The following is a 14,744-nucleotide window of genomic DNA, read 5'->3' as shown; positions in this document are numbered from 1 at the left end:
ATACTTTGAGAAGTTAAAAAAAAAAAAAAAGCCAATATGGAACACTTTAACCAGTGTGTTCTGTTTTGAAGAGATTATCAGCATACACTGGGCCACAGGAAATAAATGTCATGTTATTTTTAATTTTTTTTTTAATGTTTGTTTTTGAGAGAGAGAGACAAAGACAGAGCGTCAGCGGGGGAGGGGCAGAGAGCAAGAGGGAGACACAGAATCTGAAACAGGCTCCAGGCTCTGAGCTGTCAGCACAGAGCCCCACACGGGGCTCAAACTCAGGAACAGCGAGATCATGACCTAGGCTGAAGTTGGACCCTTAACCAACTGAGCCACCCAGGCACCCCAGTTAAAGTCATTTTAAAAATCCCAGCTATGTTTTAAACAATCCCATTATAATTACACCAAAAATAATAAAATACCGAGGAATAAATCTAACCAAGGAGTTGGAAGACTTTTACCGCCCAAAACTGTAAAATACTGATAAAAGAAACCTAAGATGACACAGAAGAATGAAGACACTCCATGCTCATAGACTGGAAAAATATTAAAATACTACCCTAAGCAATCTACAGATTCAATGCAATCTCTATCAAAATACCAACAGCCTTGTCACAGAACTACAAAAAATACTAAAATTTGTATGGAACCACAGAAGACCTGGAATAACCAAACTAAGCATGAGGAGAACAACAAAGCTGGAGGAATCATAATCCTAAATTTCAAGATATACTACACCAAGACAGCATGGTACTGGCATGCAAACAGACATACAGATCAATGGAGCAGAATAGAGGCCAGAAATAAACCCACACTTACATAGTCAATTAATCTATGACAAAGGAGGCAAAAATGTAAAGACAGTCTCTTCAATAGATGGTGCTAGGAAAAATGGACAACTATATGCAAAAGAATGAAACCAAGATACTTTCTTACACCATACACAAAAATAAACTAAATAAGGATTAAAGACCTAAATGTGAGACTTGAAACCATAAAGCCCATAAAAGAAAGCATAGGGAGTAATTTCTTTGGCATTAGCCTTAACAATATATTTCTAGATATGTCTCCTTGGGCAAGGGAAACGAAAACAAAAATAAACCATTGGGACTTCATCAAAATAAAAAGCTTTTGCACAGTCAATAAAACCATAAACAAAACTAAAAAGGGTGAAGATAGTTATAAGTGATATATCCAGTAAGGGATTAATATCCAAAATATGTAAAGACCTTATATAACTCTATACCAAAAAATAAATACATACATACATCATCTGATTAAAATGGGCAAAAGACTTGAATAGGCAATTTTCCAAAGAACACATACAAATGGGCAACAGACTCATGAAAACATTCTCAACATTACTAATCATCAGGGAATTGCAAATCAAAACCATAATGAGATATTACCTCATATGTGTCAGATATGGCTAGTATCAAAAAAATGAGAAATAACAAGTGTTCACAAAAGGAAAAAGAAATCCTCAGGTACCATCGGTGGGAATGTAAATTGGTACAACCACTGTGGAAAATAGCATGGAAGTTCCTCAAAAAATTAAAAATAGAAATACCATATGATCCAGTAATTATACTACTGGGTATTTACCCAAAGAAAACAAAACCCGTAATTCAAAGAAATATACGCACCCTTATGTTTACTGAATCATTATTCACAAGAGCCACGGTATGGAAGCAGCCCAAGTGTCCACTGACAGATGAACATTATATATAAATAATGTGTGTGTGTGTGTGTGTGTGTATAATGAAACATTACTTAGCCAGAAAAAGGAATGAGATCTTGCCCTTTGCAATAACATGGATAGACCTATAGGGTATTATGTTAAGAGAAGTCAGAGAAAGACAAATACCATATGATTTCACTTACATGCAGAATTTAAACAAAAATGTACAAACAAACAGACTCACACACAGACAACAAACCGATGGTTGCCAGAGGGGAGATGGATGGGGGATGGGTGAAATAAAGGGGATTTTTAAAAGAAAAAAGAAATCCCAACCATGTTTAATTTTCAAGCATAGTATTAAGTTAATAACTTCTGTGGTGTAATCTATAAATCTATGACAAAGACTATGAACAAAGGAAAAAAGCTTGTAAAAAACATCTACTGACATTACTGAATTAAAGATATGTTCAGTAGCTTGTCATTTCAGAGTGGCATCCACTTCATCAGGCTCTGATTTTTATGTATTTCTCTTTTTTTTTTCTTTTTCTTAAACTATTTTTACACAGGGTGCTCATAGCACTGAATCTCAAAGTATGGATCATGTATGATTCGCCTTTTCTCCTTAGTTTTAGTCCTCAACATAGGCTTTAAATAACAAAGGGAGGTTTAAAGAGTTTAGTAAAAAAAAAAAAAAAAAAAAAAAAAAAAGTCTTATTTTACCTCTGGCATGCCTTGGGCTGAGAAAGCATTATATGGTGGAACAATGTTTGTAACATTCTCATATCCATCTGGTGGTGGCTCAAGGTATGATGTATTGAAAATCTAGTGAGAATCGAAACACATAAAGTTGGAGAGAAATATTCCAGATTTTCCCCACTATCAAGATTAAGCATTCCGAAACTAGATTCAATAATTAAACAGGTAAATTCTACTGGCAACAATGAAAAAGAGCTTTATCATTATTATCGCCTTCAAAATAATAGCAACTCTGCAAATTAATGCCATCTCAGGTGACTAGAAATTCCTATATAAAAACAGGGCTTTGAAGGTGGCATCCCCATGGTTCTCCTCCTCCTTTTCCAGTGACTCCTTTTCTTTCAATTCCATGTAAATGATATTTTCTGTGTTTTATCCCCAGTCCACTGTCTGCCTCATTTTATACTCCCTTCCCGTAAGATTTCATTGACTCTCAAAGTTTTAACCTTAACCAATATACTTATAATACCCATATTTCCAGACTTGTATTTTTAAGGGCCAGATGGTTATTTCAGATTGGATGTCCAAACTCAGTATGTCAAAGTTTGAATTTATTATCTCTCACCCCAGGCCGACTTCTGGTTTGGCATTCCCTGCGATTACCAGCAGCGTCAGTAGCCAGCAACCCATTCCAAACACTAGGAGTCACCCTGAACTCTGTCTTCATCTCCTGCCTCCAGTCAATCACTAATCAATTCCTACTAATATTGCTTTCTAACTGTTTCTTAGATCATCCCTCTTCCTCATTCCTGCTAACATCCTGATTCAGGGAATCATCATTTTTCACCTGGACTATTAACTTAAGACTTCAATTTGAATTTCTTGCCTAGTCAAGGTCTAATCTGAAGACAGCCTAAACTATCTAAAAGATGCCTCTCTAGTCACATCCTTCCATTGCTTAGGACTTGCAAATGGTATTCACTGACTGAAGTTGAATTCTAAGCCTCTTACGACAATGTATAAGCCCTTTTATGACCTGTTCCCAAAACATTTATCCTGGTTTATCTCTTACAGTGGCCCACTTTGTACTTTACATTTTTGAAATACAGAAAAATTTTAAGTTCCTCAATAATACTAAGCTAGTATAGGTCTCCAAACCTTTGCCTTAATTTTCTCTTCTGCCTAGAATTCTTTTACTTTGATTTTTCATGTAGTTAACCCCTTCGGATCTTTCATAACTCACATATCAGGGAGGTCTGCTTTCAGAAAGCCTTCTCTAAATCCGTGTCTGGCTAAGTGAACCTTTTCTGTGTAAAGAACCGAAACCATACTCTTCCTAACACTTACCGTCTTAACTTAAAATGATGTGTTCCAACGTCTGCCATACCTTACTTAAAGCAAAGAGACCATGTTCCTAGACTTCATTCTGGCTTCAAGACTTAGCACTGTGCCTAACACACAGTAGACACTGAATAATTAGTTTGTAACCTATCAACTTTTCGAAGAAATATGAGTTCCACTGCACTATTAGCAAATTTCTATTTTTACTTGACCCTACATCCCAATTCACATAAACAAGTGGGGTCATAAAATACAGCAAGTACCAGCAATTCCACATCACCTCAATTCCATGTTCATCCACGATTGATATATAGTTGGCATTTGTCTCATTAGGGTAGGATAGGAGAACATCATAATGAACCAACTCGGCTGAATCCAGTCCAAATTTCTTCCACTGGGTTTGGATTTTCTTGGCAAGAAGTAAATTTTGTTCTGTTCCTGCCAGATGAGGGAGCTTTGTAAAAGAACTACAATGAAAATAAAATACAAGTGGGTGTTAAATCTATATTCAGACAATTTGCTAAGGACTGTTCTAGAGGTATCACTCATCATTTACATACTAAATTATTTCTACATCAGAGATTTAAAAAAAAAACAGGTAGTGATACCAATTTCTAGGTAAGCCAATAAAAACTATGTGTGTGTCACTATAATTTTCACATTATACTTCCCTGGCAAAGAACATATTCCATGGAAAATACATGTATGCAGCTATAAGAAGGCACCTTGGAAGGTCATGCCTCTACACCAGTGGTGCTTCTTCTTGCTGATCATCAGTAGAGGAGGACATTTTGGGGGAAGGGGAGTTCATAATATTTTCCAGAGACCAACTGGGCAGTCTAACATATACTTCTACTAGAGTCTTGTCATATTTATTCAGTTGTTTATTGATTTTATTGAAGTTAAAGTCCATGCATTTTTTTTTTTTTTTATATTGCCTACTGCTTAGTTCCTGCCTGTTATCCAGCAATAATACAATACAGGTTGTTGAAGTGAATTTGGGCAATGTTCTCTTGGTTCTGAGGGTAAACGGGTTGTAGCATTTAAGTAGCCTCATAAAAGTAGTTTTTATATCAGTTCACTTTACATGAGTGTAAACCATATTTTCAAAAGTTTCAGTAAAATAATAATGCTTTTGTAAATCGGCTTTTTAGTCAACCATACGACAACCAAACAACAACAAAAAATATAGGCAGTAAAGGAAAGTTGATATTTACAGAAAACTTTTATATGCCAGGCATGTGACCAGGTACTTTCACCTGAGTTACCTCATTGAATCTTCACAACCCTTCTTCCACTGTCCTCATTTTGCAAATGAGGAAGCTGAGAGGGCAAACAACTTGCTCACAATTTCATAGCCATTAAATGCTGGGGCTAAAATATGAAAATCATGGGACTCCTGGGTGGCTCAGTCAGTTAAGTATCCAACTTTGGCTCAGTTCATGATCTCACGGTTTGTGGGCTCAAGCCCTGCGTCAGGTTCTGTGGTGACAGTTCATAGACTAGAGCCTGCTTTGGATTCTGGGTCTTCCCCGCTCACTGCCCCTCCCCCACTCAAACACGTGTACTCTCTCTCAAAAATAAAAAAATATTAAATAAATAAATATGAAAGTCATAGTTGTCTGACTTTGAGAAATAGTGATAATTTGAAATCATTCATATTATTTAACTACTTGAACTCCTTGTATGGCTCCCTGCACTCTCCATTATCACACTCAAACATGGCGTATTGGGTCCTTTTTCATCTGATTCACCCTTCTCCTTTCCATTTCCCATCCCTCTCCACCATGCAGCATTTGGTAGACTCATTTTCCTTCTGCAGTGACCACCTGTTCCCTTTGCACAAGATCTTCTCTCAGACATAAATACTGTCCCATCTACCTGAATCTCCCTCTGTCACCACTTCTTTTATTCCCCTTTCCCACTTGCAAACTACTCATCATCCATTAGGACTCCTCCAGCATCTTCTCCTCTGTGAAGCTTTCCCTTTATCATTAAATGAAAACTACAGGTTACAGACATTTAACATCTTACAATAGGTTTTAAAAAGCATTATTGTGTTTATAGAAAGAAGCAATTTTATTTTTTTCTTTATTTGAAAGAAGTTATTTTATATGTATGAAAACAGTGAGGCTCAAGATATTTAATTTCTACTTTATATAATTTATTATTGTTTTATTTTCTACATTGAGCAGATAATATCATTATAACTAAGAACAAAATGTATTTCCTTAAATTAAGATGGAGGGTTGGCCATCAACTTCTGCTATCCATCTTTTAAAGAATTCACTGAAATGAAATACCAAAGTGTAAAAGTGAAACAAAACAAAAAGAGCAGCAGTGTGTAACATCCTTTAGTTTATTTTAAAAGTTCTCCTTATGGTCCCCAAGATGGGTACAGTTCCAGGCATAAAATATTGACACTGTAATGCTTAGGAGAAACAAGTACAAACAGGAATATCTATTTCCTCTTCTGTGTTTCTTTTAACAGAGGAAAACTTTTTGTAGAAGATCCAGCTAAACATTCTTTTCGTTTCATCATAATAGGGTATATACCTCTTAAACGAATCACTGCCAAAGGGAAGAGTTTTAATGATTGGATTATGGACCAATCAAGAGATTCCTGAGCTGGAAGGAAGTAACCCTTACTGAATACATGAAGGATGAGGAACACTCAACAGTCGTCAGTCAGACACTGTCAAGAAGAAAGTGGGTAGGGATAAATCAAACCGTTCTTATTACATTATAACTGCTAACCCAATCTTGATCACCTTTCCCTCCTAGGCTCCTTCACTGATCATAAACCCTGTACATCCATGATCAACAGTTTTGTATCCTCAGCCCCTTCTCTGAATGTTTGCTTGACTTCCTTGCTGTAACTGGTTTCCTCAGAGGACCCTGCTCACCTGCAAGTTGTTTTATTTCACATGCCCCCACATATCTCAGGGCTAGAAGATCTGCTACTAGTTTTTACTCTCCCTTGGCTCTTACAAATATTTTTCCTTTTTTTTTCTTAACAAAAAAACACGACTATTATAGCTCATACCAAAAGTTACCACATACTACACCTTCTGGGTACTTGTCAAAATTGTCAAAACTTCTCATTCATTAGAGTGTTGAGTTCCTAATTCAATGCTTTTCACTCTATTTCTACTCTTGTCATCATTCTTCATGTGCAACTTCTGTATTCAGTTGGATGTAAAGGAAAGAAAAGCAAACTCCAAAAATATAATTATATAAACTATTTATACATAACTAATCACCTTATGCTATACTACACATTAAAGGAAAATAGAGATAAATTTTAATGGTCAAAAATATTACTAAGTTTTGCTTCTGACATCTTTCTAGGTGACTTTTTTCAGCAACTTCATAATATGCTGCAGACAGAGTTCGATAGTATTAACATTATATCTCATCTTTTAACTTACACAATTTAAATACAAGTATTCTGTCTCAACTGATAAGACATTTTGCCTTTATATTGTACTGCAGGAAAAATAAAGACTGAGTCTCTCTTTAAACAATATGCATCCTAACTGCCTGATTCTTTTCCTTTATCTCTAAACAAGCACCTCAACAGACATTTTGAGTTTGCTTCATAATCTCTAATGCACCTCAATCATAAATCAGCTCAAATTTGACGACAATGTAGCTGTTTTCATTCCTCATTACTACAGCTCGCTCTAGTTTACCCAGAGATGAAGATGGAACTTCATGACCTCATTAAATCACAGAATTGATAAGGAGGAAATAAACCACACTGCACACACTTTATTTGATTCTAGGGTTTAAGTGGAGTCTCAGAAGGGGAAAAGAGAATCTGCAGAAAACTTTAAGAAACAGTGAATAAAACCTTCCTAAATTAGTGAAAGACAGAAGTTAACAAAGCCAAGAATCTCAGAGAGCCATAAACAGAATAAATTTGAAGAAAACTAGGCACATGGTAAAACTGCTCAAAATTAAAGACAAAATGACATATGTTATATAATTTAAATGACTGTAAAGTTCTCATCAGATGCCAATACGAGACAAAAGACAATGAAAAACATTTAAAGTTATGAAAGAGGAATAAAACAAGGTCATGTTAGCAATCTATATTCAGGAAAAGTATGCTTCAAGAATTAAGATCAAATAAGGATTTTATACATAGAAAAAAATTACAGAATAGTTGTTATCACCAGAGTTCATATTACAGTAAATGCTTAAGAAAATTTCACAGACTACATAGAAATACCATAGCAAAACCAAAATTTTTCAGAAACAAATGAAGATCATTGGAAATTAAATACAAAATACTATTTTAACTCTTTTATCTTACAGAGAGAGCACAAGAGGAAGAGAGAATCTCAAGTAGGCTCTAAGCTCAGATCTCAGTGTAGAGCCCAAGGCAGAGCTTGATCCCATGACCCTAGGATCATGACCCCTGATGAAGTCAAGAGTCCAGTGATCAACTTCCTGAGCCACCCAGGCACCTCAGCTCTTAAATGAATTTCAATACATATAACATTCAAAGAAAAATTGATAATTGTTTTGTAAGGTTAATATTGCAGTGCACATATGCTACTTTTGACAGCTATAATATAAAGAATGATAGAGGAAAGGGTGAATGGAAATATAGAAATCTGAGTTTTTCATATTGTATGTTAAGCTGTACCAAAAATAACTAAGATTTGAGAGAAGTAGGGTGCTTGGGTGGCTCAGTTTGGTTGAGCACCTCTTGATTTTGGCTCAGGTCATGATCCCAGAGTTGTGGGATTGAGCCTCAGGTTGGGATGTGCATGAAACCCACTCACATGCTCTCTCTTTCCAATAAAAAAATAAAATAAAATAAATAATTGAGTGAAGAGTTATAGATGTATGATATAATCACTACAGCATCTACTAAAAAACCCAATGCAAGGACGGATAGCCAAAAGATAAATTGAAATGAAATAAAATTTTAACTACTCTTCCCACTACCAAAAATAGGTCAGAAAATGAGAAGTAAAGGAAAATAAACACAGCAAACAGAAAACAATAAATTAGTAGACCTAAGTTTTAACCATATCAATAGTTACATTATATGTTAATGGACTAAATACTGAAATTAAAGGGCAACAGATTACCAGAAGGAATATAATAGCAAGTTGCTACTATCTGCTGCCTACAGAGGACACACTTTAATTAAGATTATCAAAATGTATTAAACATCAAGTTGCAATCAAATGATCTCTGTTGAAGGTACATTTGAATTCTAAAGAAAATGATAGATTAAAAGTAGATAGAAGAAGATATACCATGTAAATTTAAGCATAAGAAGGTTGACAGAGTAATATTTATACCAAATAAAATAGACTTAAAAACAGTGATCACCAAAGATAAGAAAGGATATTTCATAAAGATAAAAGGGTAGTTCTGTCTTAAGAGCACAACAATCTTAAGGTATATATGTCTAATCAATGAAATTCATAATATATAAAGCAAAAATTTACATAATTAATGGGAAAAATATACATTTTCACACTCCTAGAGATTGTGACTCCCTTCTTGATATAACTTGATCCCCACCCTGCCAAAATCAGTAAAAAAGCAAAAGAATAACCCAGATAAAGAAAAATAATCATGATCATATAGGTTGATGCAGGAAAACAACCTTTTGACAGTAACAACATCCATTCATGATAAAACAAAAACAAGAACAAAACAAAACTCCTAGCAATCTTGGAATAGAGGGGAGTTTCCTTAACTTGATAAAGAGCATCTACAACAAATCTATAGACAATGTCACACTTCATTATGAAACTGAATGCTTTCCCCCTAAGACTAGAAACAAAAAGATGTTTGCTCTCACTCTTATTCTACATACTACTGGAATTCTAGTCAACACAATAAGGACAAAACGAACAAAAATATACATGTAAAAAGTGTATGGTTTGGAATGGTAAAAATACAATTGTCCCTATTTAAAGATGGCATAATTGTCTACATAGAAAATCCCAATGAATCTACAAAAAACTTCCAAACACATGGGTTTCCACAGGCCACATGAGGCAAGGCCAACATAAAAATCAACAGTGTTTCAATATGTTAACAACAAATATGTGGAGACTGAAATTTAACACGAGATGAGTTAAAATTTCTCCGAAGAAAATGAAATCCTTGGATATAAATCTAACCATACAGATCTAGGATCTGCATCCAGAAAATTACAAAATGTTGGTAAAAGCAATCAAAAAAGACCTAAATAATTGGAGAGACTTGCTATGTTTATGGATTAGAAGATTGGACATGGGAAAAATGTCAAAACCCCAAACAGGTCTACAAGATTAGTGCAATTACAATCAAAATCCCAGCAATGCCTTTGCAGACAGAAGTATGTTTATTCTATGTTTTCTATAAAAGGGAAAAGGATACAAAATAGCTCAAACAATTGTTTGGAAAAACAAAGTGGGAAGAGTTATTGTACACATTGCGGAGGCTTATTATATAGCTTCAATGATCAAGACCATGTGGTACTAGCAGAAAGTAGACATACAGAGTAATAGAGAATAGAGAACCCAGAAATAGACTCACTCAAATAAGTCCAACTAATTTTTGACAAAGGTGCAAAGCAATTAAATGGAAGAATAGCCTTTCAACAAATGGTGCTAGAACAATTGGCCATCCATAGACACAAGAATACACCTCAGCCAAACCTTACATCTCATGTAAAAATTAACCCTACATGAATCACAAATTTAATGTAAAGTATAAAATTTGGGGGCAGGGGAAAGAGGATAAAAGGGATCTAGGGTTAGTCAAAGAGTTCTTAGATATGAACCTAAATGCATCATCCATAACAGGAACAACTGATAAATTTGACCTCATTAATTAAAAACTTCTTATCTACAAATGACTCTGTTAAGATATGAAGAGACAAATAATAGAGTAAAATATCCGAATACCACAAAGCCAACAAAAGACTTTTATCTAGAAGATATAAAGAATTCTAGGGTTGCCTGGGTGGCTTAATCAGTTAAGCTCCGACTTCAGCTCAGGTCATGGCTTCATGGTTCATGGGTTCGAGCCCTGCATTGGGCTCTGTGCTGACAACTCGGAGCCTGGAGCCTGCTTCGGATTCTGTGTCTCCCTCTTTTTCTGCCCCTACCTTCCTTACAATCTCTCTCAAAAATAAAATAAATGTTAAAAAAAAAATTTTTTAATATAAATAAGTCTCAAAGCTCAACAGCAGAAAAACAAAAGAACAGCAGCAACAACAATAAAAAACCTATCCTAATAGAAAAAAATTCAGACATGAATAAACATTTCACTGAAGAGAGTATACAAATGATGAATAAACATGGGAAAAGTTATTCAATACCATTAACTCTTAGAGAACCGCAGATTAAAATCACAGTGAGGTATCACTATATACCTGTCAGAAGGGGTAAAATTAAAAATAATGATAATGTCAATGGAAAAGATAAAATGATACAGCCACCCTAAAGAGCAGTTAGGCAAATTCTTCTAAAACTAAAAATATATTTACCATACAACTTAGCAAGGGGATTTATGCAAGAGAAATGACAACCTATGATCATGTAAAACCTATACACAAATATTAATAGCAGCATTAATCATAATATCGAAACACTGAATGTAAAAAATCTCTCCGTGGGTGAAAAGTTGAACTGTAGAACATTCCTATGACAAATGAATAAAGAGACTGAAAGACTCGATATTTTAAAGATGCCGCTTCTCTTCTAAATTCATCTATTGAGTTGATGCAATTTTAATAATTTCAGCAGGGTTTTTTTTTTTTTTGTAGGAATTCAGAAGTTGATTCTAAAATTAACTTGGAAATACAAATGGCTTAAAATAGTCAAGGCAATTTTTAAAAAGAAAAATTTGTAGGATTAACTTTCAGACATATTATTAAGCTACACTAACCAGCACTGTGTAGTGTTGAGATATAGAGGTCAATAGAAGAAAATGTAAATCTAAAACCAAGCCTCACATATATATGGTCAAGTGATTTTGGACAAAGATGTCAAAGCAATTCAAGGCAGAAATAGAGATTTTTTTCTCAACAAATGTTGCAGGAATAACTGAATATTTGTATCTAAAAAATTGCCAACCCTTACATCATACCATACTCAAAAATTAACTTGAAGTAGACCATTGACCTAAGTATACAAGCTGAAATTATAAAACTTCTAAAAGAAAACATAGAAGAAAATTTTCACAACTTCTCATAGGCAAAGTTAGCACACAGAGTATGAAACAGAAAACCAAAAATTGGTCAGCTGAACTTTACCAATATTAAACTTTTCTGCCCTTCAAAACCTCCATGAACAAAAAAAGGCCAGCCATACAATAGAAGAAAATATTCACAGTACAGGTCTGACAAAGGAATTGTACCCAGAATACATAAAGAACTCCTACCACTCAATAATAAGAAAACAAAATAGGAAAATATGTGAGCAGAAACTTTATAAAAGATATGGAAATGTCTAATAAGCATAGGAGATGATGCTTTACATCACTAGTCATAAGAAAGATGCAAACTGAAACCATAATAAGGTACCACTACATATCTATTAGCATAGTTAAAATTAAAATGACAATATTTGAGGCGCCTGGGTGGCTCAGTTGGTTGAGTGTCAGATTTCAGCTCAGATTACAATCACAGTTCTGGCTTTGAGCCCCATGTCAGGCTCTACGCTGACAGTTCAGAGCCTGGAGCCTTCTTCAAATTCTGTGTCTCCCTCTCTCTCTCCCCCTCCCCCACTCAGGCTGTGTCTCTCAAAAATAAATAAACATTTAAAAAAATTTTTTTTAAATAAGTAAAATGACAATCCTAAGTACTGACCAGGTTGTGGAAGAGCTGGTACACTCACACATAATAGGTAGGAATGTAAAACATTACAATTATTTTTGAAATCTATTTGGCATGTTCTTTAAAAGTTAAACATGTTTATCATCCAATACAGCCATTCTAAGATAAATGAAAATGTATGTCCACACAGATACTTGTAAACTCATGTTTACAGCAGCTTTGTTCATAATAATCAAAAACTACAAACAACCCAAGTGTCCAACAACTACACATTACAGTATATGAACACAATGGAATAATACTCGGCAGTAAAAAGCAATGAACGGATACATGCAACAACCTGGATGAATTCCAAAATTATTATGCTGAATGAAAGCAGGCACACACATAAGAGCGCATACTGTATGATTCCATTTACATAAAATTCTAGAAAATGCAAAGAAGCCATAGCGACATAAAACTGATCAGTGACTGGAGGGCACCTGGGTAGCTCAGTGGGTTAAGTGTTGAACCTGATTTCAGCTCAGGTCATGATCTCATGGTTCGGTGAGTTAGAGCCCCTCATAGGATTGGCGTTGTCTCTCTCTCTCTACCACTCCCCACTCATGCACTCTCTCTCTCTCTCTCACAGAATAAACTTAAAAAAAAAAAAAATGATCTGTGATTGCCTAGGGCTAAAAGTGAAGATTGCATGATGTAAAAATTTCTGAATCTCGATTGAAGAAGTGGTATGTTGGGAATATTACACATCTGTCAATACTCTCAAATTTTAGGCTTTATAGGATGCAGTTCACTTTATGTAAATGATACTTCAATAAAGCTGGGTTTTGTTTTTATTTGTTTAATGACACATAAATGTCATGGTGACTGCCTTCAAGGAGTTCATCACCACTCCCCCAAATGTCACTCTTCTCCATGCTTAGAGGCTGGTAGATTTACACTGATCCTTTGCTCTCATTTTGTCCTATCCGTGTGACTTCTATTTGCAACGTGGGACAAACGTTTAATTTGTGGCAGACAGAATCTGCAACTTTTATCTCGCCTCCTTTAAATCTGAGTTTGTATAAGTCTTCCTGACAGAATGCGATGTTCGTTAAAACTGCTTATTAAGCATGAGGAAGAAATAACATTCAGCTGCAGTCTAAAGTTACATGAAGTTGAAACATCTCAGAATAAAGCAACCAGATACTTTTTCTGTAGATGAAGTTAGGGAAGAAAAACCCACTCCTGCAACATTCAAATACATCGTACGCTGAGTGGTTTAAAGGGACATTTTAAGCTACCATAAATTAATGTGATATCACGTAATTTCACACAAAGTTTACCTATGTGAATATAACCACTTGTAATAGACTTCCCACTCTGCAAAAAAAAAGTTTTTAAACGCTCTGCAATAAACATCAAGACAAACTTACCGAAGAAATGATTTAATATTTTCAGCTTTCATCTCAGATACCAGGTTCCACCGCATACTTTGATGATAGCCCAGTGAAGTGCTTTCTTTGAAAGGCTTAATAAACCAGCCTGGGGTGGGGAGTGGGGAACAGAGGGGGAAATATATACATATATACATGTTACATACAGACATAATTGTTTTTAGCTTTTATGAACATTAGAAGCCAAAAAATAGTGCTTGCATAAGAAACCGTTCACGGCAGGCTTTACAAAAATGTTCATATTAAATTCAGAAATCCTTCAAATTCTGCTGTGCAACGTAATTTTGGGTGGGTTAAAACTAGTTTTATGTGAGAGAGAGATAACTTATTTTTCTACATGTTCTGCATCAAGGCGCAGGGCCTGTCTTTCTCATTCTCCTCGGGGTGGTCTAGTTTGTAGCACAGTGCCTGACACACAAGGAACATTCCACGAATATCTATTTAGTAAGTGAGGAAGGAAGGGCAGTTTTTGCAGTGCTGTCCACATTCCTTGCTAGTTTTGGCTTGTTAAGCGTGCTTGTAAATGAAACCATCTTTTCATCCCTGTGGATAGGTAGATAGTGACAGCTCTGACCTGCTTTCCTAACAGCTCCTGGCAGTATCCTCAACTCGCTGTAAACTTTAATGAATGTGGATTTCAGTCGCACTTTATTAGGAAGGTCAAAGTCATCCCACCGGGGTTCCAGCTGGGCTGAATTCCGCGGGGCTGGCCACAGCTCAGGGAGCCCCGCCAGGGCCTCCAGGCTTTCTGTGTCTCCTCCCAGCATCTGAGCCAGAAGCGCCAGCCCCGCGCTGG

The 14,744-nt window shown here is 35.5% G+C and overlaps 1 protein-coding gene and 1 long non-coding RNA gene across 2 annotated transcripts in view; one reads left to right on the top strand and one right to left on the bottom strand.

Moving 5' to 3' along the window:
- The window catches only part of LOC147576806 (uncharacterized), an 859,087-nt gene that overhangs the window by 45,263 nt on the left and 799,080 nt on the right, over nucleotides 1-14,744 (top strand). The window lies entirely within an intron of this gene.
- The window catches only part of LOC112864974 (N-acetylated-alpha-linked acidic dipeptidase 2), a 68,021-nt gene that overhangs the window by 45,495 nt on the left and 7,782 nt on the right, over nucleotides 1-14,744 (bottom strand). Inside the window, exons 4-6 of the mRNA XM_025927993.2 lie at nucleotides 13,928-14,036; nucleotides 3,993-4,179; nucleotides 2,396-2,497 (exon numbers count right to left, since the gene is read on the bottom strand). Of these exons, the coding sequence (XP_025783778.1) occupies nucleotides 2,396-2,497; nucleotides 3,993-4,179; nucleotides 13,928-14,036 (398 nt within the window). The remainder of the gene's footprint in view (nucleotides 1-2,395; nucleotides 2,498-3,992; nucleotides 4,180-13,927; nucleotides 14,037-14,744) is intronic.

Source organism: Puma concolor, chromosome D1 (genome assembly GCF_028749965.1).
Source record: "Puma concolor isolate L17-30 chromosome D1, mPumCon1.1.hap2, whole genome shotgun sequence".
Lineage (NCBI taxonomy): Eukaryota > Metazoa > Chordata > Mammalia > Carnivora > Felidae > Puma > Puma concolor.
Note: the sequence above shows the minus strand (reverse complement) of the source record. Positions and strands in the feature narration are given on the sequence as shown.